This window comes from Giraffa tippelskirchi, chromosome 1 (genome assembly GCF_054371585.1).
Source record: "Giraffa tippelskirchi isolate mGirTip1 chromosome 1, T2T-mGirTip1v1.2.pri, whole genome shotgun sequence".
Classification (NCBI taxonomy): Eukaryota; Metazoa; Chordata; class Mammalia; order Artiodactyla; family Giraffidae; genus Giraffa; species Giraffa tippelskirchi.
In genome coordinates, this window is record NC_137275.1 from 23,339,497 (window position 1) to 23,366,293 (window position 26,797).

Consider the following 26,797-nt stretch of genomic DNA (forward strand, 5'->3'; position numbering starts at 1 on the left):
TGGATGGCACTGTGCTAAGGAATCTTGGAGAGGATTTCATCTAATGCTCTCATTTTACAAATTTAGAAACTGAGACCTCATATCATTCAGGTGACTTAGTCAATACTACACAGCCAGTAATTAGAGAGCCAGGACCCAAACTAAGACACTCTGGCTTCTATCACACAGTCATTTCCACTCCGACATCTTGTTGTCAGCTAGGTGATGTGAGCATCTGTTCTTGCCAAGCACAGTTCTGGGTTCTTTCATAAGTATGCTCTCAGGTAATCCTCACACCAGCCCCATGAGGAATATTAATATGTAGTCTATGAAATTGAGACTCAGCTGTTTAAAGTATCAGATCTGAGACCAGACTGCAAGAAGTAGCAGAACCAAGATTTAAACTCCAAAGCCTGGATCCAGTCATTGTGTTACACTGTGCATTAATGTAACAAATACTCCACAATTTTCATTGTTCTTGAAAACTTTTTCCTCCTTTCAAATGCGCTAAAAGTTGATGCCTCATGATTCATTTTGCCAGCATTTGTGAGGAAAAGTATTCCAAGGAAGAAAATCCGAACACTCAACACTGTTAATCTGAGGAAGAAGAATAATTGTGTCCACCTTTGCAAGCGTAAACTGCTTCACAGCAACAATAATAGGAGCCAACCTTTGTCAACTGAAAAAATAGTCACAACCTAAAAGTTGAGAGTTCTGTTTTATTCAGGGGGAATTTTTAGGACTTGAAGCCCAGGAGACAGCACCTCAAGTGACCCTGAGAGAACTGCTCCAAGGAGTGGAGTGGAGGAGTCAGGTTATATAGATGTTTGCAGCAAAGAACAGGTAGTCTGAACAACAAAAGTATTTCTGAGAATTAAAGAAAACCATATACCTCAAGTCAAGGAAATTAGTGCTTTTCTATGTATGGGAAGATGCAAGAGTCTGGGCACTGAAATCATTCCTTTCATTTGCATCTCAGCTATCTGGGGCTAGTATCTTGCATTTTTCCTCAGTGCTCACCATAAAGAGTGGTTGCATTAGTATACTGTATTGGTGTTTTTTATATGCGAGACAGAATAAGAGACACAGATGCATAGAACAGTCTCATGGACTCTGAGGGAGAAGGTGAGGGTGGGACGTTCTGGGAGAATAGCATTGAAACATGTATATTATCATATGTGAAACAGAACACCATTCCATGTTCGATGCGTGAGACAAAGGCTCAGGGCCAGGGCATTGGGATGACCCAGAGGGATGGGATGGGGAGGGAGGTAGGTGGGGGGTCCAGGAAGGGGAACACATGTAAACCCATGGCTGATTCATGTCAATGTATGGCAAAAACTATTACAATATTGTAAAGTAATTAGCCCCCAACTAAAATAAATAAATTTATTTAAAAAAAAAAAAAGTGGTTGCAGCCTAATGACTGCCATTTCTCACCTTTATTGTGGGCTTCTCTGGTGGCTCTGTGGTGAAAAATCTGCCTGCCAAGGTGGAAGACATGGGTTCGATCCCTGGGCCAGGTAGGTCCCTTGGAGAAGGATATGGCAACCCACTCCAGTATTCTTGCCTGGAGAATCCCATGGACAGAGAAGCCTGACGGGCTACAGTCCATGGGATCACAAAGAGTTGGACACGACTAAGCAACTACACAACAAAAACTTTATCATTGGTCACAAGCACTGGGCTAAGTGCTTCATGCTGATCTCCCTTAACCTTTGCAACAATCTTGTGAAGTGAATCGCTTGTCTCCATTTTACAGATATAAAAACTGGAGAGTCCAATCATCCACCATCAGGAAGAATCTATGAAGGAGATGTTTGATTGTGGTGATGCCAAAGAAAAGTGAAATTCTTTTCACTCAGTAACAAATGGAAAAGACCAAGAGATAGGTGAAAACTTTGAAATAAAATCTATTGTCCTCCTCACACACGATGTCCTGTCACAGGTAAACATATTAAGTAGGGAGTTTCTCTCTGACAGATTGCTGATTTAATCCAGCCACACACTCTCTCTCCCACTGCAGCTGACTTTGAAGAAAGTCCAGACAGTCCAGGACTGCGGGGATACTGTGGGGTAAGAAAAACACCCCAAAATAGACTATGCAGTGTTTCTAAAGGTAGAGGACCTTCTTGGGTGTTTTCTAACCTAAGGAATGGAAAGAAGAGAAAGGAAGGAAGACAGTCGTAAAAAGAAGAGCCAGCTGAGGTCAGTACATTACTGAGAAATGGCTACATGGGGCTTAGAACAAGATCACTGCAGAGTGTCCTCATGAATCCTCAGAGCTGTCAAAAGTTGAGAAACACCACACATTATCCCACCAAAAGTAGAGATTTGTGTGGTTACACATATATAATACAGCATGTACTATACATTAAGATGGAATGACAAACCCACCTTGCTTTGGGTGGTGAATTTAGCACAGCTGGGCTTTCCTGGTGGCTCAGATGGTAAAAATATCTGCCTGCAATGCAGGAGAGCCAGGTTCAATTTTTGGGTCAGGAAGATTCCCTGAAGAAGGGAATGACTACCTCTCCAGTATTCTTGCCTGGGGAATTCCATGGACAGAGGAGCCTAAAGGGCTTCAGCCCATGGGGTTGCAAGAGTCAGACACAACTAAGCATCTTTCACTCATTCACTCAGTGCAGGAGAGCCTCCGCTAATTGGGAAGGGGTTAGCCAGGGACAGCCAGCTTTTGCAGGAGGTCAGGCCAGAGACTGGCAGAGACAACTGCATGACAGGTGCAGCAGGGAGGGGCTGGGCATACGGGGCTGAAAGTAAAATAAGCCAGTTGTGCTTAGAGAATCAACAAATCAACAAGCAGACTGGCCTGGCTGTGAGAAACAGCATGCTCAGTGAAATGGCTCTAGAGTCGGACCTCGGTTGGAACATGCTCTCCGTCTAGTGCTGACCAGCTGTGTGTGATCTGGAACAAGTGACTTAAGACTTCCTGAGACTCAGGTTCCTCCTCTGTTAAGACAATGCCTGTTTCCTGGGATTGCTGAGAGTATGAAATACATACCAGGTGCTGAATGAATCTCTTTCCTCTCCTTCTTAGTTCATAAAGAGGAATTTTGTTATTGCAGAAAATTACATGCCAGGGACTGTATCTGGGTGTCTTCTCCACATTGTCTTCTTTACAAAATCATTCAGGAAAGGCTCTATCCATCCCCATTTCATACAGGAGGCAATGGAGATTCAGGAAGGTTATGTAACTTGGTCACAGAGCTGGTTTGTAGCAGATGAGGAAGAATCAAAGCAAGGTCTGTCAGCAAAAACTCTAATTTGAAAAGGTATGTGTACCCCACTGTTCATAGCAGCACTGTTTACCGTAGCCAAGATGTGGAACCAACCTAAATGTCCATCAACAGATGAATAAAGAAGATGTAGCATGTATATACAATGGGCTATTACCCAGCCATAAAAAAGAATGAAATAATGACATTTGCAGCAACATGAATGGACCTAGAAATGATCACACTAAGTGAAGTCAGACAGAGAAAGACAAATATCATATGATATAACTTATATGTGGAATCTAAAAAAAATGAAACAAATGAACTTATTTACAAAACAGAAATAGAGGGACTTCCCTGGTGGTCCAGTGGTTAAGAATCCACCTGCCAATGCAGGGGACAAAAGTTCAATCTTTGTTCCAGTAAGATTCCACATGCCACCAGGCAACTAACCCCACATGCCACAACCACTGAGTCTGAGCAGTCTAGAGTCCATGCTCCACAACATGAAGCCACCACAATGAGAAGCCCACGCACCACAACTAGAGAAGCCCCCCTCATCCTAACTAGAGAAAGCCCACGTGAAGCAACAAAGAGCGCAGCCAATAAACAAAACTGAAATAGACTTGAAGATATAGAAAACAAATTTATGGTTACCAAAGTGGGGGAGGGATAAACTAGTAGTTTGGGATTAACATACACACAATACTACATGTGAAATAGAGAAACAACAAGGACCTACTATATCTCACCAGTAAGTATATAAATATCTTGTAATAATCTAAAATGGAAAAGTATCTGAAAAAGATATATACATACACACAGACACATAACTGAATCACTTTGCTGTATACCTGAAACTAACACAACATTGTAAATCAATTGTACTTAGATTTAAAATCATTTTTTAAGGTCTGTCAGACTACAAGCATCATGAATATTCCACTCTATATGGCTGCTTCCAAGGCAACTAATGATGAGATAGAAACCGTACCAGGGGAAGGAATACTCACAAGATGGGTTGAGAGCTAGCAACCAGCAGCCAGTGCTTGAATCCATGTCCTCATTTGCTTGGTATGTTTCATGGAATTCTGAGTAACGCTGGTGCTTTGCCATTTTCAACCAGATCCACTTTCCATTTCTGGTTACTTACCTGCAATGAGGGAGACCTGGCTTTGATCCCTGGGTTGGGAAGATCCCCTGGAGAAGGGCATGACAACCCATTCCAGTATATTTGCCAGGAGAATCGCCACGGACAGAAGAGCCTGGCAGGTTACAGTCCATGGTGTCACAAAGAGTCAGACATGACTGAGCAACTAAGCATAGCACCTGAGAAATGAGCTTCCCTGGTAGCTCAGACAGTAAAAAATCTGCCTGCAATGTTGGAGACCAGGGTTCAATCCCTGGGTTGGGAAGATCCCCTGGAAAAGGGAATGGCAACCCACTCCAGTATTTCTACCTGGAGAATTCCATGCACAGAGGAGACTTATGGGCTACAGTCTACGGGGTCACAAAGAGTAGGACATGACTGAGCGACTAACACACAATACACACCTGAGAAATGAAAGAAGTGCAAGAACTTCACAGCCCTGCCGCAGCTCCCCCGACTATAAATGGAGAGTCTGGACTACATGATCTCTGAAGTCACTCCCAGCTCTAAAAGACACACAGGGAGGATTCACAGGGTTTGGGACTGTGACACCATACCACCATCCTCACAGCCAGCTCCCAAATGCCATGCCTCTTGCCACAGAAATCCTCTCACCCAAGGAGTAGCTTAATCAGGGAATCCTAAACCGTATATAAAAGTTCTTAAAGTCTGGATTTTAAATTAAAAATACAAAAATGCATATTCATTCAATTTCACTGATGCAGGTGCAGTGCTTTTCTTCAAGACCAGCCTGTGTGGTGAGAGAGCACCGATGAATTAAGCAGACAGTTGGCTATGGCCACAATGCACCAACCTCCCTGCCAGTCTTAAGTTCCTTAAAATGGAAAAAGGACTTCACGCGATTGCAAATAAAAGCAAATGCAGAATCTCTCTGGACTTTTGTGTTTTTCCCCCAAGCTTTTAAAATTGTTTCTCTCACCCTTAATTTGACAGCAAGTTTTCAGCAACTCGCCTCTTAAAGTATTCAACTATATAGTTTCCCTAGAAACAAATGCTATTTCTTTTCATATTCCCACCTCAGCAGTTTAATTAAACTCTAAGTCAGGTTTCGTCATTCCTCTGCTCTTAGCTCCTCCAGTGGCTTACCCACTGATTGAAGGGACAAGCTAACGTCCATGCAAGGACCCACGGCGCCGCCACCACCCACCTCTCTGACCTCATCTCCTGCCACACTCCCCTGGGTCACATGCTCCATCCACACTGACCTCCATGCCCGTCTTCAAATGGCCAAACAAGCTCCTGCTTCAGACTTTACACTCACTGTTCCCTGCTCTGGAATTCTCTTTCCCTAGACATCCAGAGGGCTAGCTCTTACCATGCCCCTCAGGTCTTTCTTCAAATGTCACCTTACTTCCTCAGGGAGCCATTCCCTGTCCCCTTATTTCAAGAGGCCACCCCTGTCACCTATTTAGTCTTTTCTATCTCTCCCTGCTCCTTATACTATTTTCCCTCTTAGCATTAATCTTATACTACTTGTTCCCAGATGCATTCCCAGTGCCTAAAATAGCAGATCCAAGGCTGTCACTCCATAAATATTTGTTGAATAATAATCTTTATTATTGCAGCAAATTTATTGTCTTTCTCACTGAGTTGCATAACCATAATCATAAGTATACCAGGCTTGAGGACATATAGGAATAAACACACCAAAATCTTGGTAAGTAAAGAAGCCAACTGGAAGGGTCACAGGTGTGCTGGTGACCACTCCCTTAACTTGATCCAACCGAACTGACCTTTCCCTGTACTTGCTACAGTCATATTCAAATGTAAAATACCACGCTGCCACATCAAACACAGAAAGTAATCAGGACACTGTCTTCAGATTCAGGGGCAACAACCAGAAAAAAGACAGGTTGTTTTGTTCTGGTCCACTCCTTAAAGGTCAATTACCTTTAGCACATCTCTTTCTCTCTCACTCTTGGTTCTCCATTAAAAAGAGGGAGGGTATAAAATAATATGTGGCCTGTCTATTTCACTGATCTACTGTATGTATCAGGTAGATTGATTGATAGCTACGAAAATATACTGAAAAGCTATGAAGCACTCTATACAACAAGTAATTTTCTTTGTATTAAAATAGACAAACTAACTGATGATGTACTTTGTAGCACGTTGATTTTAAAATGATTCTTAAAATGTACTAAAGAATAAACCGAAGGAAAAGTAGGCTTTTAAGGGCATGGAATGGAAAAGAGAGTGGAAAATAGCTTTTTCCTGATTCTTTATAGAAAAATATAAAGAAGGAAAAAACTCATAAATCTCCAGAACAGTAACTCTATTACATAAAGTTCAGATTCAAGAATATTACTGTGAACATCTACAATGATCTAGACTCTCAGATATTTCAAATATTTCTCATTTATTTCAATTCCACAAGGACAATTCAAGATGACATATTAGTATCACACATGTCAATAGCGGGTTGGGATGTAAATGAGCAAACGCTTTCCAACCATCCGAGTTCTTTTTTTTATTACAGCATTTATTAAACTAAAATAAAAAAGTGGTGAAGAATGACTTGTCACACCATTTATTAGAGTTGATGGAGTGTAGACGGTCTTTTCAATAAGGCTTTAACACACTGTTATGCACCACAGTACACTATTAATGAAAAGAAATGCAGGAATCTTGCATCAGCTTTTCCCACAAGTCATTCTGACGTTAGATTCAAAATCAATTCTACTCTACATGGCAAAGGTTCAGAGATAAAATGTTAATTTGTTTCTTGTTTACAAAACTTAAAATGTATAATGCAAAGCAATGGTCAGGATCCTCCACATTGTACTCAATAATCGTACATTTTTTTGAAGGGGGGACTCAAAATGCAACAGGGAGATAAACAAATTATGCCCTAGTTCATATCTGACAAGAGAATGGGACCTAATTCTCTCTCTGATTGAAAGAACACATGGGACAGCCATGGAATGCAAATTGTGTTGGGTGTCTGAATTTCTCTTCCAATACCTGAGCATCTGAATGGAACTAATTCACTCTGGAAAAGGTATTAAGTAACTGAGCATGATTGTGCCAGGATGAGGGATAATCCTCAAACCGAGAAGGAAAATAAACATATTTTACAATGACAGGGTCACCTCACTCAGTAACCTTAATCAAGTATTTTACATTCATAAGAAATAAGTCAAATATATGAGGAATGACCTACCGCCAACAAGGAGCCCTGATAGACACAAGCACCTGTGGGAGAGAAACAAAACAAGGATTAAAAGAGGTGCGTAACAGACCAACAGGCACTGCTCTGGCCAACTTCCACAAAACTGCATCTACATGCGTCATAATCAGCATACTCTGCTTTCTCCAAAGTCTTAAAAGCTTGAGAATTCTTCCCTTGGGAAAATAACCCCAAACACTAAAACAATATTTCTAGGACACACATGAGGGAAGGCACTGTTGAAGCTTATTGTTTGAATTTTAAAATAACTGTTTACAACAACACGTGATAAATACAGTGTGCATTTTCCTGTGTGACAAATCAGCAAAGCCTCCATAATCCAGTCCCAGTTTACAGACCCAGGCTTCTCGGCCTTTCTTTGCTTACACAAATTCTCCAGTCCAACCCGAGAGGCCAACTTAGGATCCCACGGTAATACTTTCATATTGTCAATGTCTTTACTCATTTTCGTTTCCTGCAGGAGATGCATTTGGTCTAACCAAGTTCCTTGAACTTGACCCCATCTCCTTCCTGAAGCTTTCCAGCCCACATGATTATTCTTTTTCTAAACCAATTTTTGAACAGCACAACAGGTGTTGATTTAACCTATAAACATGCGGGCAGTGTGCTAACAGCTACTAGCTCAGAAACACCCTTCAAAGCAGATTGAAATAGCATACACACACTAAGAGCATACCCTGACAATGTGCCACACTTGGATGTCCAACGAGCAAAGGACACATTTTACTACAGTGCCTGGCCTCCAGCAGATCATTGGAAAAGTCTCAATACTATTAACTTCTCATGAAGTAGGACATTACCTACTAATAATGGAATGAAGAACAATATTCAAAGAAAATGAAATGGTTATTTACACTTGGGCTTTGAATCAAAGATCTCTATGGGCAAATTTACTGAAATGACTTCTATGCCCTTGACATTCAAATGAGAATAAATTGAGATAAAACCTTAGGGGGAAATTCTTCCTAAGTAACTTATCTTTCTTTAAGAAATCCTATTCCAAAGACTATTTAAGTCTACAGTATATCATAAGGATGTTTCTATACATATATATGGATATAGATATATTTATAAAATAATCATGTGGCATGTGGATATATATATAAAATAATCATATGCTTAGTCACTAACTTATGTCCAACTCTTTTGCAACCCCATAGACTGTAGCCTGCTAGGCTCCTCTGTCCATGGAATTTCCCAGGCAAGAATACTGGAGTGGGTTGCCATTTCCTTCTCCAAAATAATCGTATATAGGTAAATAAATACATATCAACACAATTCAATTCTTAAAACACATACTTATTTAACTACTTCTGACATTTAAAAGTTAAACATAAAGATCATCACTTAGGTACAATTTAACAAAATTTAACCTTTAGATAAAACCATCCTCAAATAATTTTATTACCCTCTTCCACAGCACTACCCTTCAAAAGCCACTATCCTTTCAAACCTCCAAAAGGTATCAGGTATCTTAAGAAGTATCCAAGTATTCATATCAAAGTCTATTTCTGGAAATTTGGACAAATGTTATAAGTTCGTCGTACCGTGAAAAAATAAAGTGGCAGTGAGTGGGGCCCCACAAACACACTTCATTAAGCCAAATATCTGCTAGACACTGAAGTCAAAACTATGTGTAACTCCTGATAAGTTCTATCATTAGGAAAAGGAGTTAACTCAATTTGGGTTGCTGCAGGATGTACAATTCTGAAAGAAATAAGCCTTGGCCTCTGAAGGCTTTCCTGCAACACAAAAGCTCTACCCACAAGGCAGCTGCAGAAATGAGTACTAACATGGCTTCCAAAACCTCACTGCTTCCTTCTGGAGGATAGGAAGCATTCCACTCTAACACCCAGTTCCATCAAACATTCATCACCACCCCATGCCAGATGTAGTCCTCCTGTGCAGGCATACTTTCCCACACCCACACAAGCTTCACACCACCAGGAGACAAAGTCACTGGGTGCAGCTTCTGGTGCTACCTTTTCACTAATCAATCAACCCACACACTTTGGAAAACAAAGTTACTGTCTTCACTCATCACTTTTTCTCTTAAGGAAATGATCGCAACTCTGAGGTTTCAATTTTGGCTTCTTTGAACTTGAAAGACAACTTCAGATTAATGGGAATTCTGACCAATGAGTGGTAAAGAACCCTCCTGCCAATGCATGAAACGTAGGAGACGTGGATTCAGTCCCTGGGTCAGGAAGACTCCGCGGCCTAAGAAATGGCAACTCACTCCCGCATACTTGCCCATAGAATCCCACGGACAGGATCCTGGTGGGCTAGGCTCTATAGGGTCGCAAAAGAGTTGGACATGACTGAAGCAACTTAGCACACGTGCACATGCATGCACAGTGATGCAGATCTAGGAGAAACAGGCCTTCTAGAAGGGAAAACAAGGAAAAAGACAAGAGGAACCAGAGTCCCCTGACCAAGAACTTAGCCAGTTTTAGGGCATGGAACACAGCTGAGATGGCGAGTAATTGAAGTTCTCACACCTGTGAGTAAGTACGTGAAGTTCTGCAGGGAGAAGGGATCAGACAGTGCCAAGAAGGAAGCCGAGATCATGCAACCTTCCCCCCTTGGGGTTGGTGCCTTTCTCGCAGGTCACATAGACAAAATGTCACTTCATATTCATGTAAACAGGTAAATGTCTGCTTTTAGGCCCACTGGCACATTTTAAGGGAGTCTATTATGAGACACTTGTATAAAATCTGAAGTTTTCAGAGGAAATTTGAGATATAATTTGCACCTGTACTCACAGCCTGAAACTATTCGCAATAGAAACCCTACCTGATAACATGAGCAAATTAGAGATGTTAAAACCTAAGAATCACAAAATGAAAAGAAATAGCAACAGATAAGATTATAAGACATGAAGAAATTTGGAGAGCATGGTATAACAAAAACATGACTCATTAGCAACAAGCAGCCACAAGTTGGCATTTAAATGTTCAAGCTTTTATGTTGTGCTCTAATTCAGCATATGGCTTGCACACTCTGGAATAGTTAAAACAGAATCGTTTTCTGAACTGACAGGACAGCTCACATCCTAATTATCGTCAACCAGGAGTCAGATCAATTAATAGAGTAGTTAAATCGAAAATGGGCCAACTGTTTTTGAACTAATGTAAGATTTGGCACATGGCTCCAGCTATGCCATGTGGAAACCCCTCCCCTCTCCTGAGCCAAGTGGTGGCCGAGTATTTTACAACGACAGTAAAATTACTCAAGTAAAATTGAGTAATATTGCCACTCAAGTCCACAACAGTGAATACAGATGGCCATGCTCTCACTAAAGGATTTATTTGCAGAGGATAACATCTCGAATCCAATACCCAGAGGAGAACATAAATATAATATGAGGGACATAAGAGCCTATGACAATATAAACAGCTCTTTATTTCTGCTAGTAGTTAGTTGCCAAAGCCAAAAGATGCAGAGTTGCAATTATTCAATATTGATAAACCCACAGAGGGTCAATGTTGACATGTCCCGGCTGTCTTAGCCATATTAATGGTTTTCCAGGAATGGAAACTCCTTGAGGGCAGTATTATGATTTTTTTTGATGTCTGTATGTCTCTACCAGACATAACCTGATAACCCGATACATAAGCTCTCAACAAAGATTCGTAGAATGAAAGAGTGAAGAGATAGGCTATTTCTTCCCATCCAATGTCTTTCCTTCCTTAACACCGAGTTTTAAGCACTGACTCTTACATAGAAGGAACTCTCCAGCCAAGAGTGGAACCAAATAGGATGATCCACCCTTAAATAAAACACTCTATCAAATTATCCTTTTCAGTATATTCTGTTAATGGCTTCTAAAGGAAAAAGACTGGAAGACTGTAAGATTGGCTGAAGTCACATGCGGAGTGATGGACACAGACTAGAACTCAGTTCTCTTAACCAATTCAAGATTCTTTATCCACAAGCCAACAGGTTCTACATAGTGTAACTTCACACAACCAGGGTCAACACAACTCAAGATGTTCTTCTCCAGGAAATGTCATGGAAGAGCCCATCTGATTCAGAAAGCAGCCATGTTTGTTAGAAGTTTCTCTGTGACTTTCTGATTTTATTAAGTTCTCAAATCATAGTGGTTTGTCAGCTTGGTGATATAAGAAAATGTAAAATAACACTGTCAATTACCTGTTAGTAAAACTTGTTTTCTTTTAATAATTAAAATAAAATTCAGAACTAGGAAGTTGCAACTGATTGCAAATAAAGCAGTAAATATCAAACTTTTTTTTCTATGTTGGATGATTAGCACAAGTATTTTAGAGCTATCATCTAGCCAATTTCTGCATTTGGTGAATAATAGAACACAGCCTAAAGAAGTTAGGTGGTTCATTCAAGGCCACATGGCAACAGTCTAAGCTTAATTTGAAATGTGATCTGGCAATATTCATTCACCTGAACAATATTTTTTAGTACCTACTGTGCACCAGGAGCTGAGCTGGAGATATAAGAATAACCAAAAGCCACCTTAAGCCCTCAGTGAGCACACAGTTAAATGAAGACTGCATCTTTAATTTGATTAACCATTTTATTAGTTTTTAAAGTTAGTTTTATTGGTTATTTTGCTGAGGCACTAATTTGCAATTTCTTTGAATGTAAAATAGGGACAATAAAAGCAATTAACCCAGAAAAAAAAAAGAAGACTGCATCTTTATCAACTAAAATTATAGAATTATTAAATGGTGTACTAGAAACATATATGACATGCTCTCTGAGTATTGAGAAGAAAACAAATTCTGCCTGAACAGCAAAAGTATCACAGAATTGGTCACATCAAGAGACCCACACATGTGAATACTTCTTTTCCATTTTTAAAAATCATTGCCAGGACTAGTACTAAAAACTTGAGGAAATCTCTAAGATCCTTAAGCTCTCCATCTCTGACCTCAATGCTCTTATTTTTTAAGAGAAAAAGAAAACTCTTGACAGAATCAAGTCAAAAGTCTCATCAGATGACAACTGATTTTCTGGCTGTGGGGCTGTTATCATTTAATTAATTAAATGAGATTAAATATGTAAAGCGCTTAGCATAGTGCCAGGCAGATAATATGTGCTCCATAAATTTCCCTACTCATTCATTCATTATTAGGCAAGCTTGGGGCTTCCCTGGTGGCTCGGATGCTAAAGAATCCGCCTGCAATGCAGGAGACCTGGGTTCCATCTCTCGGTAGGGAAGATCCCCTGGAGAACGGCACAGATACCCACTCCAGTATTCTGGCCTGGAGAATTCCATGGACTATATAGTCCATGGGGTCGCAAAGAGTCAGACACGACTGAACGACTTTCACTTTCTTTCAAGCATCCTTATAACTTGGATGGAAACTCTCAAACATCAATTCAGGTTGAGAGATGATTCTAGAACGCTCTGAAGGTGGACTGAAACAGTATCCAAAGAATCTTTGGAGGAATAGTGCTCCTCACGCCCCACACTTCCTCTCCCCCATCTGAAAACTCTGGACGTTCTTAAACTTTGCCCTTCTTGTCAAGCAGTCTTCCAAAAAGCGAACCCCTGCAGGCCCTTCATAATAATGGCTTTTGTCATTTCAGAAGATCTGCTTCCGGGAAGCCAATCGTTGCACTATTCCAACTGCTCCCTGGTGAGCTATGGGGGGACAGATAGCACGTCTTCCGCGTGGCCGGGATATGATCCTAAATAGGAAACTCCCATCACTCGGTGACAATGTAATTTTTCTACGTCTCAAGTTCACACTGGGGCGTCCTAGGTTGACTCTCCCATCTGCTTCACTACAATTAAGCCCTTTAAGTTTTATTGTTTTTTAAGTCTGCAAACATACGCATACATAAAATAATAAAGACATGGTTCCACAGGTTACGCCTTGTTTGAAAAGGGCTGCACAGGTCCCATATCTGCTCCTTCCCGGGGCCGTATACCCTTAACATAGTTCCCGGGAGGGTGCAGGCAGACGGTCCTTTCACCTACGAGCAAGCCCCCAGTGCTGTGCGTTTCCAAAGCCACGTCACCCTCTCCCGGGAAGCTAGCTAGGACAAGGCAGCAGCTCAGGTGGCTGCAGGTCCACCCGAGCAGGGCTGTGTCCCGCCGGGAGCTGCGGCCGCCCCCCTGCCCAGTGCCCAGGTTCGCACCCGCGAGCCGTCCCCGGCCCGCACCTGCGCGGAGAAGGCTCCCAGCCCCGCGGCGCCCGCGGCTGCGGCTCTAATTTGAAGCGGGGCAAGTGAACCCTCCTTCCTGAAGCTGGATGAATAATGAATGGAGCCGGGAGGGAAGCCGAGAGCCCCGCGCGGTGGATTAAGCCGTCTTCCTCCGCCCGCCGGCTCCCTTCCCCCTTCCTAAGCCCCGAGAGGCGACTTTCCCTGCCACTCCGAGCAGGTGGGAGCTCCCGGCGCCTCGCGTCCCCGGGCCCGCATCCCAGGACCCCCAAACTCTTGATCTTCTTATCGATGCATATATTTGCCCGAGCTCACATCACTCTTGCTATCATGGCGACAATTCCCACCGTCTCCTTTCTCTCCCCCAGCTCCGGGGTTTTTACACGTAGACTGGAGCCCCGGAGGAAAACTGGGAGGCAGAGGGCGAAGTCAGAGAATGGAGCTAAACTCTATTAACCACTTCTTTTCCACGGAAGAGGCAGCCTGGTGCCTTTCTGTACTGGGGAGATCTCTTTTAGTGCGATTGAATTGTCCACCTCCAGAACATGCTGTAACCGGTTTATAAAATTTTAATCGGACTTTACGGGGAGACCCACTGGGGCAAGGAGGGCGGGAGAGGAGGGAGGTTTTAAGGAGCCGGATTTTATGTTTCATAGGAGCAGAAGTATTTTTACGCAGGTAAGAGCAGTTGTCCTCTCCTCACCTACGCTCCATGTAGTTGCTTTCCACTCGGGGGCACCAGGGAAGTGGAAGAAAGAGAATCCAATTTCAGGGATGGCACCTCCATCGGCCACCACACACACACCCCCTCCCCAAATGCGCTCAGGGCAGAGAGGGAGTGGGGCTTTGGATCAGCGTGCAAAACAATCAGGAGTTGGGTGGAATCTTCTCAGAAAAAACCCAGTCTAGGTCCTTGGCCACCCACCGACCCATCCCCAAAAAACTTCCATGTGACTCACAATACCATAAACCGGCTGAGCTTTTAAAAGAGCATGATCACACGCGCGCGCGCACACACACACACATACACACAGCACTACTCTCTCACCTTCAGAATGATGAGGCAATGCTGCAAATTCCGCCAATGCCAGAATCATCCCGAGCCACACTTTGAAGACACTCATCGCTGCCTCGGCACTCAGGCTGGAGGAGTCCAGCTTTCAGCATCCAAGAACCTGTTATCAGCTGAAACGCAGGCTTCCGCGCGCAGAGCTGGGCGCACCGAGAATAGGGAGCGGCGGCGAGCGGTCACCTCCGGGGAAACGAGGCGGCAGACCGGCGAGAGCGACACTCACATCAACCCCGAGGCGCCGGGGCGGGAGGGGGTTTCAATTCACTCACAGCCGGGGGACAGCGCGCCTAGCTCTCCAGCCGAGCTGGGCGCCAACGCGGGCTGAGCTGGGAGAATAAAAGAGGAGGCAGGGCGCACGCAGTTCCCTGAGGCCAAGTCTCTCAGGAAAGTTGCCGGTCACCGGCAGACCTGATCTCCCAGCAGTTCCTTCAGGCCAGAACCATCCGCTCCCTGGTCCCCGGTCGTGGAGACCCCGGCGCGTCGGCTTCCGGATCCCCAAACCGTGGAGACCCCGGTGCAGGTTCCTCGGCGGCACCTTTTTAAAGTTCTCTTGACACTCTCCGACGGCGCCGCGTCGGCCAAAGGGGTTGCCCGGAGCCCCGAAAGACCCAGCCACCCCTCCTTCTGGGCTGGGCCCCCAGGGCTCGGCGGACCTCAGCCACCCCGGGAGGCTCGCGGGAAACTTTGTGCGGCGCTGCGGACGGCTCCCGGGACTCGCCGGTGCTGCGGCCGCCCGGCGCCGCCTCGGGCTGCGCTCTCTGCCGCAGATCGTGCGAACGCTCCGGAAGAAAGCCCGGGGGTGGCGCAGGGGGACGCAGCCACTACTTTCGCGCCCCCGCCGCCAGCCGGGGTGAGGAGCGCTGCCGGGCGCGGTCTCAGCTCCGGCGGCCACCTCCGCACCGTGCGCCCGGAGCCGGTCTGCAGGGTCGAGATGCGATTACGGAAGCGGAGGAGGAGCCATCATTTTAAATGCAAGGAGGAAAGAGCTGGAGAGCCCGGAAGGGACCCCCGAATTAAAGCCACTCGGACCAGAGAGCCCGGAAACGCACAAAATCAGGCCCCCTCTGGAGCCCCGCGTTTAAAGGACACACGCTCCGCCTCCCTCCCCTTCCTCTCTCCTGAGCTCGGAGTGAAAATGGACCCAGCGACTCCGAGCTTTGGCAAAAGATTCCTGAGAGTCACGTGGAAAGGGGAAAAGCGAGGCGGGGCGGGGAGGGGAGAGAGGGGAGGCCGAGAGAGCAACCTGATCCCCTTATTCTTTCGACTGGAGTTCAGATTGCCTTTGTCTGGGGCGGGATCGAGAGTGGTCACACGAAGGAAGGCGGGAGAGGAAGATGGCGTGGTCCTGACTCCTGCAACAGCCGAGGGGCCCGCCAAGAGGATGCACACCCCTCACTCGGGAGGCGGTGTGCCCACCTTCAAATGCCCCGGCACTGCTCGCACCCTACACCCCGTCACTCCGCCTGGACTAAGAGAGTGAGGCGGACCTGATCCATCGTCCTCGCTCTGGGACCCCCGGGTCGTCGCATCGTGGTTTACCAGCAGCCTGGGAGGATTTTGGTGTGCCTGTGTGTCCGTGGCGGGGCCTCCCACAGCGAGTGCACCCCCCCATCCCTCCCCGAAAGAGGTTGTCAGTGGAACACTACACGGCCTCGGCGCGGTGCCTTCAACTGCGCCCCCAAATGCCCAGGACTGGGAAGGAAATATCCGGGCAAGGCAGACTGGCACAGGCACTTGAAGAGGGGAGGTCTTCGTTCCGGCTCAGGACTGAGTGACGGCAGCTGATTTTTATAGGACCACATGAAAATAGCTGGTCTAGGGTTAATTATTTAATGAGAACAGTTGCATCAGAGAGATGCTCATTGGCCCAAAGAAGAGACGATCTGGGTCTCTCAGCTGACCTGAGATGGACGAACCTGTCAGAGGGGAGTTTGTCCAAGCACTGAACGCCTGAGCTGTGAAACAGTGGGGGCCCCCACTTATTTCCAGTCTTTGCCATCTGCGTAGTCCGTGGCTGTTTACTCTGCACTGGCACTGCTGGGAATGATTCACTTTTCAGAATAACTGGATAAATTGTAACTGGTAGATCCCTGTAACTAATGCTATTAGCCAAAGCGAAAGGAAACGTCTGACCACCTAGCACTGATATTTGCGTGTTCACAGGACCCAGGGATCATGCAATTCACCCTCAGCCTCTCATGGTGTGAGGTGGTCTCAGGGACTGAGAGTGTCACCTTTGTACCTGAAGCGCATAGTTGTTGTTGTTCAGTCGCCCAGTCCTGTCCAACTCTTTGCCACCCCGTGGGCTGCAGCATATCAGGCCTCTCTGTCCCTCATCATCTCCTGAAGGTTGCCCAAGTTCATGTCCAATGAATCGATGATGCCATCCAGCCATCTCATCCTCTGACGCCCTCTTCTCCTTCTGCCCTCAATCCTTGCCAGCATCAGGAAATTTTCCATTAAGTCAGCTGTTGGCATCAGATGACCAAACTACTGGAGTTTCAGCTTCAGCATCAGTCCTTCCAATGAAGGACTAAGTATGAGTATTCAGGGTTGATTTCCCTTAAGATTGACTGGTTTGATCTCCTTGCTGTCCAAGGGACTCTCAGGAGTCTTCTCCAGCACCACAGTTCAAAGGCATCAATTCTTTGCAGCTCGGCCTTCTTTATAGTCCAGCTCTCACAACCATACCTGACCACTGGGAAGACCACAGTCATAACTATATGGAACTTGGTCGGTAGAGTAATGTCTCTGCTTTTCAACACACTATCTAGGTTTGTCTTAGCTATCCTGCCAAGAAATCAAACATCTTCTGATTTCATGGCAGCAGTCACCATCTACAGTGATTTTAGAGCTCAAGAAGAGGAAATCTGTCCCTACTTCCACCTTTTCCTGCCCCATTTGCCAGGAAGTGATGGGGACATATGCCATGATCTTAGTTTGTTTGTTTTTTTTTCCTAGTTTTAAGCCAGCTCTTTCACTCTCCTCCTTCACCGTCATCAAGAGGCTCCCCTTCGATTTCTGCCATTAGAGTGGTATCATCCACATATCTGAGGTTATTGATGTTTCTCCTGCCTATCTTGATTCCAGCTTATAACTCATCCAGCCCAGCATTTCTCATTTCTCTTAGTGTTTAGATTAAACAAACAGAGTGACAGCAGACAGCCCTGTTATACTCCTTTCTCAATCTTCAACCAGTCAATTGTTCCATACAGGGTTCTAACTGTTGCTTCTTGACCCACGTACAGGTTTCTCAGGAGACAGTTAAGATGGTCTGGTATTCCCATCTTTTTAAGAGCCTTCCGCAGTTTATAGCAGAGAGCACATAGTAAGCACTCATTAAACGTTTGTTAAAAGAATGAACTGAGCAAAATAGGAAAAACCTGAGAGCAGTGGTCACTCATATGGGGCTGGTTTGGAAAATCCCCTTTGCCCAAAAAAGAATCCTCTCCCTTTTTTTATTTAGAAAGTTGACATTTTCTTTATCCCATGTAAAGTGCTGTGAAAACTCAGCTTCCAGCACACTCTGTCAACCACATTTCCACCCTAATGCCAACTGATATATAATATATATATATATATATATAATATATAATGCAAACCTTTATAGAAGGTTTGTAGCCACCACTGAGTAGGAGTAACTTAGACAATTTGCTCTCTCAAGAACCAGTTTGACTTTACTTTTAAAAAGTCATACAAAAGTCTCAATAAGTCATCTGTTATTTTGTGCTTAATGCAAGTATATCACTTTTTTAAAAGGAAAGGAAATGAAGGTAGGAGGCAAGAGGGGGGCAGGCCAGGGGAAGGGCACTACCACATTACCCTGAATTCATCTATGCTATCTTTATTTCTCACATGCTTAGTCTACCAGCAGCCCAAGACAGGACATAAACTGACCTACTCACATCATCTAATGAGACAGAGAGTTGATAGGCCCAGAGTCTGTGTACTGAGATCCTTGGATGACCCAATGGTTAAAAAAGTCAACCAATAATCCAGTAATAGGCACATCTAGTGTCTCCTGTGGCCACTTAAACTAAAATATTGGTAAAAGAATTATATTAACCTATTTCATTATAGTGGAAATTTAGTAAGAATTTTTATGAATATGCAACTAATCATAACCAACTTATGTCTATACATTAACCTCTAAGTCTGAGTTCTTCATTTCAACAACCAATGCTTCCACTGACAGAAGTTCAAGAGCCAGAGAAAGCTGAGTCTACCTCCTCAAGGCTTTTATTGATATGTCTTTTGTAGGGGGGTTGGGAGGGCACACCATTTGCATGCTTCCTGGGTGGAGCCAATGGTAAAGAATCCACCTGCAATATAGAAGACATGAGTTCAAACCCTGGGTCGGGAAGATCCCCTAAAGAAAGAAATAGCAACCTACCCCAGTATTCTTGCCTGGAGAATTCCATGGACAGAAGAACCTGGTGGGCTACAGTCCATGGGGTCACAAAGAATCAGACATGACTGAGCATGCACACAGTTCTGTCATGTTGCATGTGGGATCTTAGTTCCCTGACCAAAGATTGAACCCATGCCCCTTGCAGGGAAGTCCCTCATTTGTACATCTTGTTTTGATATCCATTAACATGTCTCACAAAATCTCCTTGGTCAGTCCTGCTATCATCTATCAGCATGTCTCTGGCTTTGTGACTAACCATTTAGGGGCCAAGATTTATCATTCCTGCTCTAAATGATAGTATTACCAACAATAATAGGTAACACATACTGACTACTTTGCGGCTAACATTGTATACTTGTCTATTTAATCCTCCAATACTCTTGTGAGATAGGTACTCCTAGTATGTTCATTTACCAGAGAAATAACTGATGCTGATATTTAAATAATCCGTCCAAAGTCAAGACAGCTAATACATGACAAACCATATTGGAATAAGCAACTCTAGCTGCAATGACAGGCAACCCCTCAAATCGCAGTGTCTGAAAATAACGCAAGTTATTCAATCACATCCTGGCCTTTGTGCATTTATAGCTCCTGCACATCGGCCCCTGGTCATTGATAACCTCTTAGACCTTGGCCATCGTGGAACTCTAGCCTTGCGCAGCTTCTGCATGAGGGCCAGAGAGCAATAAGACAGGCACTGAAATCCCTAAGTACCTCAGCCCTTTCTCTCAGAGTCTAGTGGCAAGAGTCACCATAACCCTAACCTAACTGCAAGGGGAGTTGGGGCCATAGAGGAACATGTAGAAACTCAGCAAGCATTAACTGTACCACCTCACTGCAGAGTCCTTGCCCTTAACTATCTTAATTATTCTACCTTACATTCTCTTGCCCACTAGCAAGGCCCCAGGTTGAACCTTCCTTTCTTCAGTCTCTAAGTTGTATCCAACTCTTTGTGACCCCATGGACTGCAGCATGCCAGGTTTCCCTGTCCTTCACCATCTCCTGGAGTTTGCTCAAATGCATGTCCATTGAGTTAGTGGCACTATCCAAACGTCTCATTCTCTGTTGTCTGCTTCTCCTCCCACCTTCAATCTTTCCCAGCATCAGGATCTTTTCCAATGTGCCGGCTCTATCAGGTGGCCAAAGTATTGGAGCTTCAGCTTCAGCATCAGTCCTTCCAACGAATATTCAGGGTTGATTTCTTTTAGGATTGACTGCTTTGACCTCCTTGTTGTTCAAGGGACTCTCAAGAGTCTTCTCCATCACCACAGTTCAAAAGCATCAATTCTTTTGTGCTCAGTCTTCGTTATGGCCAGCTCTCTCATCCATATGTGACTAGTGGACAAACAATAGTTTTAGCGATATGGACCTTTGTCAGCAAAGTAATATCTCTGCTTTTTAATACACTGTCTAGGTTTGTCATAGCCTTTCTTCCAAGGAGCAAGCATCTTTTAATTTCATGTCTGCAGTCACTATCTGCAGTGATTTTGGAGCCCAAGAAAATAAAATCTGACACTGTTGCCATTGTTTCCCCATCTATTTGCCATAAAGTGATGAGACCGGATCCCATGATCTTAATTTTTTGAGTGTTGAGTTTTAAGCCAGCTATTTCACTCTCCTCTTTCACCTTCATCAAAACATTTTTTAGTTCCTCTTCACTTTTTTCCTTAAGGGTTGTGTCATCTGCATATTTGAGGTTGTTGATATTTCTCCTGGCAATCTTGATTCCAGCTTCTGATTCATCCAGCCCAGCATTTCACACAATGTATTCTGCATATAAGTTTAATAAGTGGGATGACAATATATATCCTTGACGTACTCCTTTCCCAATTTGGAACCAGTCCATTGTTTCATGCTCGGTTCTAACTGTTGCTTATTGACATGCATACAGGTGTCTTAGGAGACAGATAAGGTGGTCTGGTATTCACATCTCTTTGAGAATTGTGTAGTTTGTTATGATCCATCAGTCAAAGGCTTTCATGTAGTCAATGTAGCAGAGGTAAATTTTTTTTGGAATTCCTTTGCTTTTTCTATGATCCAATGAATATTAGATCTATGATCTCTGGTTCCTCTGCCTTTCCTAAATCCAGCTTGTACATCTGGAAGTTGTCTGTTCACTTACTGTTGAAGTCTAGCTTGAAGGATTTTGAGCATTACCTTGCTAGCATGTGAAATGAGCACAGGTGTACAAAGTATGAACATTCTTTGGCATTGCCTTTTTTGGGGATTGAAATGAAAACTGACCTTTTCTAGTCCTGTGGCCACTGCTGAGTTTTCCAAATTTGTTGGCATATTGAGTGCAGCACTTTAATAGCATCATCTTTTAGGATTTGAAATAGCTCAGTTGGAATTCCATCACCTCTACTAGGTCTGTTCGTAAAAATGCTTCCTAAGGTCCACTTGAATTCACACTCCAGGATGTCTGTAGGAAAGTGACCACACCACCATGGTTATCCAGGTTATTAAGATCTTTCTTGTATAGTTCTGCTGTGTATTCTTGCCACCTCTTCTTAATATCTTCTGCTTCTGTTAGGTCCTTGCCATCTTTGTCCTGTACTGTGCCCATCTTTGCCTGAAATGTTTCCTTAGTATCTCCAATTCTCTTGAAGAGATTGCTAGTCTTTCCCATTCTATTGTTTTCCTCTATTTCTTTGCATTGTTCTCTTAAGAAGGCCTTCTTATGTCTCCTTGCCCTTCTCTGGAACTTTGCTTTTATTTTTCTGTTTCAAATACTTAGGTCAAAAAGAATATTCAGAGGTGAGAGCAGAAGATGGCGGAGGAATAGGACGGGGAGACCACTCTCTCCTCCACAAATTTATCGAAAGAACATCTGAACGCTGACCAAACTTCACAAAACTACTTCTGAAGGCTGGCTGAGGACGTCAGGCTTTCACAAAAACTGCGCATTATCTTCAAAAGAGGTAGGAGAAATTATAAAAGATAAAAAGAGAGACAAAAGAGTTAGGGACGGAGACCCGTCCCGGGGAGGGAGTCGTAAAAGAGGAGGAATTTCCAAGCACCAGGAAATCCTCTCACCGGCGGGTGTGGGGGAGGATTTTTTATCTCGGAGGGCAACGTAACTGGGAGGAAAAAATAAATAAAATCGACAGATTACGTGCCTAAAGCAACTCCCAGCAAAGAACCCCAGACGCTCGCATCATCCGCCACCAGCAAGTGGGGGCTGAACGGAGAGGAGCGGGCGGCATTGCCTAGGGTAAGGACCGGGCCCGAGTGCCCCGAGGGCAATCTGAGGGAGCTAACGTGAGATAGTAACCTAAACTGTGGGACAGCGAGAGAGAGAGAGAGAACTATCCCGCGAAAAGCCCAACTCTAAGGCACTGCCGGCCCGCTCACAGAACAAAGGACTGAGCGATACCAGAGGAGAGCTAGCCGGCTGCGGACTGCGCCATCCCCCGCCGGACACAGCGGGCAGGCGGGGCCCGCCAGAGCCGGAAAGGGGCAAACTCGGCTCCAGAGAGGGCACCCCCTACCAAACTGCAAACAGGCTCCCAGTTTTTAAGCAAAGACTGCCTGAGATCCCGGAGGGTCGACAGCAGCCGGGAGGGTCGCAGCCAGAGACCAGCTCCCCAGAACCGACACAAAGCACACCGGAGCCGGGCGCGCCCGTAAACCGAGGCGGGGACCAGGGAGGTGATAAGCCGCACCGCCCCAACAGGGGACAGCGCCCTCGCCAAACTCCTGGCCGCCTGGGCAGCTCCGACCGGGAACGGCACAAGCCGCGGGCAAAATCGAGTCTGCGCCTTTGTGGAGTAACCGGGAGCCTGAACCTGAGCGGCTTAGTCCTGGGAAGTGCACGCAGCTCAGGGCCCGCTCCCCGGCCGAGTAACCTGAAGCCTGAGCAGGGTAGACGGGGAAAGCACACACGCCGTGAGCGGGGGCGAACCCAGTGCGGCCGAGACACTGCGAGCTTACCACACACACGCCAGAATTGCAGTGTTCCTTCCTCCCCACAGCACGATTGAACAAGCGAACCTAAAGAGATCACCTCCACCGCTTTGTTGCAGGGCGGAAATTAGATACTGAAGAGATCTCCAAACAGAAGCCAAATAAACAGAGGGAAGTGCTTTGGAAGGGACAGGCCAACAGATTAAGATCCCTGTAGCTAATACCGACTGCATTAAAAAGGACCTACAGATCTTGAAAAGTATAAGCAGGAATAAGGATCTATCTAAAACTGAGCAGATCCCACACTGCTCACAACAGCTCCAGAGAAAGTCCGGGATATATATATTTTTTACTATTATTATTTTTTTTAATTTTTTTTTAATTTTTTTTTAATTAAAAAAATTTTTTTTTCTCTTCTTTCCTTTTTCTTCAAGTCCTCTATTACACCTTTAACTTTCATTTTCATAACCCACTATTAACTTGCAAAAAAAAAACAAAAAAACCCTATTTTTGAAGCAAACTACATACATATATCTTATACCTTTTGTGTTTTTTTTTTTTAATGTTTTTTTCCTGTTCTACATTTTTTTACTGTTTCTTTTTTTACTGTTTTACTGTTTTTTTTCTTTTTACACTGTTCCCTTTTTTCTTTTTAGATTGTAAGTTTTATAAGAGTCTAACCTCTACTCTAGATTTTTAATCTGTGTTTTACATATTTGATATCAACTTTGTACATTTAAGAACCCAATCTTTAGGACCCATTTTTACTCAGGAGTGTGATCACTGGCCTGATCACTCTCTCCCCCTATTGATGCTCTTTCTTCTCCCCCAGGGAACCTCTATCTCCCACCCTCCTCCTTCTCTTCTCAACCCAATTCTGTGAATCTCTGAGGGTGTTCTGGGTACCGGAGAACACTTCAGGAACAGGATACTGCCCAGATCTCTCTCTCCCCTCTTAATTCCTCCCTTTCTACTCATGCTCACCTCTGTTACCTTCCTCCCCCCTCTCTATGTATCTCTGTGAATCACTCTGAGGGTTCCAAACTGTGGAAAGCACAGAGGGAAGTGCTTACTGGCTAGATTGCTCTCTCCACATTTGAATTCCCCTCTTCCCCTCCTGGTCACTTCAACCCACCCCCCCCACCTCATCTCTCCATGTAACTCAGTGAACCTTTCTGGGTATCCCTCACTGTGGAGAATCTTTTCACCATTAACCTAAAAGTTTTATTATTGAGGCTGTATGGAAGGAGAAGTCTTGAGGCTACTGCAAGAATAAGACTGAAAGCCAGGGGAAACATTAATTAATAAGAGACCATCCAATAGCCTCCATAAATTCACTGAAACCAAGCTCCACCCAAGAGATAATAAGTTCCAGAGCAAGACATACCACGCAAATTCTCCAGCAACGCAGGAACATAGACCTGAGCATCAATATACAGGCTGCCCAGAGGCACACCAAATCCATAGACATCTCAAAAATTAATACTGGTCACTCCATTACACTCAAGAGAGCAGAAATCCAGCTCCACCCACCAGAACACCGACACAAGCTCCCCCAACCAGGAAACCTTGACAAGCCACCTGTCCAACCCCAACCGCAGTGAGGAACCTCCACAACAAAGAGGAACTTCATACTACCAGAATACAGAAGGGCCACGCCTAACACAGCAATCTAAACAAGATGAAAAGGCAGAGAAATACTCAGCAAGTAAAGGAAAATGAGAAATGCCCACAAAGCCAAACAAAAGAGGAGGAGATAGGGAATCTATCCGAAAAAGAATTTAGAATAAGGATAATAAAAATGATCCAAAATCTTGAAAGCAAAATGGAGTTACAGATAAATAGCCTGGAGACAAAGATTGAGAAGATGCAAGAAATGTTTATCAAGGACTTAGAAGAAATAAAAAGGAATCAATATAGAATGAATAATGAAATAAAGGAGATAAAAGACACTCTGGAGGGAACCAACAGTAGAATAACGGAGGCAGAAGATAGGATAAGTGAGGTAGAAGATAGAATGATGGAAATAAACGAAGCAGAGAGGAAAAAAGAAAAAAGAATCAAAAGAAATGAGGAAAACCTCCGGGACCTCTGGGACAATATGAAACGCCCCAACATTCGAATCATAGGAGTCCCAGAAGAAGAAGATAAAAGGAAAGGCCATGAAAAAATACTCGAGGAGATAATAGTTGAGAATTTCCCTAAATTGAGGAAAGAAATAGTCACAGAAGTCCAAGAAACCCAGAGAGTTCCAAACAGGATAAACCCAAGGCGAAACACCCCAAGACACATATTAATCAAATTAACAAAGATCAAACACAAAGAACAAATATTAAAAGCAGCAAGGGAAAAACAACAAATAACACACAAGGGGATCCCCATAAGGATAACAGCTGATCTTTCAATAGAAACCCTTCAGGCTAGAAGGGAATGGCAGGACATACTTAAAGTAATGAAAGAGAATAATCTACAACCCAGATTACTGTACCCAGCAAGGATCTCATTCAGATATGAAGGAGAATTCAAAAGCTTTACAGACAAGCAAGAGCTGAGGGAATTCAGCACCACCAAACCAGCTCTCCAGCAAATGCTAAAGGATCTTCTCTAAACAGGAAACACAGAAAGGATGTTTCAACACGAACTCAAAACAACAAAGTAAATGGCAACGGGATCATACTTATCAATAATTACCTTAAATGTAAATGGCTTGAATGCCCCAACCAAAAGGCAAAGGGTTGCTGAATGGATACAAAAACAAGACCCCTATATATGCTGTCTACAAGAGACCCACCTCAAAACTAGGGACACACACAGGCTGAAAGTGAAAGGATGGAAAAACATATTCCATGCAAACGGAGACCAAAAGAAAGCAGGAGTCGCAATACTCATTTCAGATAAAATAGACTTTAAAATAAAGGATGTGAAAAGGGACAAAGAAGGACACTACATAAAGATCAAAGGATCAATTCAAGAAGAAGACGTAACAATCATAAATATATATGCACCCAACATAGGAGCACCACAATATATAAGGCAAATACTAACAAGTATGAAAGGGGAAATTAACAATAACACAATAATAGTGGGAGACTTTAATACTCCACTCACGCATATGGATAGATCAACTAAACAGAAAATTAACAAGGAAACACAAACTTTAAATGATACAATAGACAAATTAGATTTAATTGATATTTACAGGAGTTTCCACCCCAAAACAATCAATTTTACCTTTTTCTCAAGTGCACATGGAACTTTCTCCAGGATAGATCACATCCTGGGCCATAAATCTAGCCTTGGTAAATTCAAAAAAATTGAAATCATCCCAGCCATCTTCTCTGACCACAATGCAGTAAGATTAGACCTCAATTACAGGAAAAAAACTATTAAAAGTTCCAACATATGGAGGCTAAACAACACGCTTCTGAATAACCAACAAATCACAGAAGAAATTAAAAAAGAAATAAAATTATGCATAGAAACGAATGAAAATGAAAACACAACAACCCAAAACCTATGGGACACTGTAAAAGCAATACTAAGGGGAAGGTTCATAGCAATACAGGCGTACCTCAAGAAACAAGAAAAAAATCAAATAAATCAACTAACTCTACACCTAAAGCAACTAGAGAAGGAAGAAATGAAAAACCCCAGGGTCAGTAGAAGGAAAGAAATCTTA

At 43.9% G+C, this 26,797-nt stretch overlaps 1 protein-coding gene across 1 annotated transcript in view; it reads right to left on the reverse strand.

The window, feature by feature from the left end:
* The window catches only part of FRAS1 (Fraser extracellular matrix complex subunit 1), a 502,478-nt gene extending 486,536 nt beyond the window's left edge, over positions 1-15,942 (reverse strand). Inside the window, exons 1-2 of the mRNA XM_081584176.1 lie at positions 14,775-15,942; positions 7,550-7,581 (exon numbers count right to left, since the gene is read on the reverse strand). Of these exons, the coding sequence (XP_081440302.1) occupies positions 7,550-7,581; positions 14,775-14,850 (108 nt within the window). The 5' untranslated portion in view covers positions 14,851-15,942. The remainder of the gene's footprint in view (positions 1-7,549; positions 7,582-14,774) is intronic.
* Between the last annotated feature and the right edge of the window lie 10,855 nt (positions 15,943-26,797).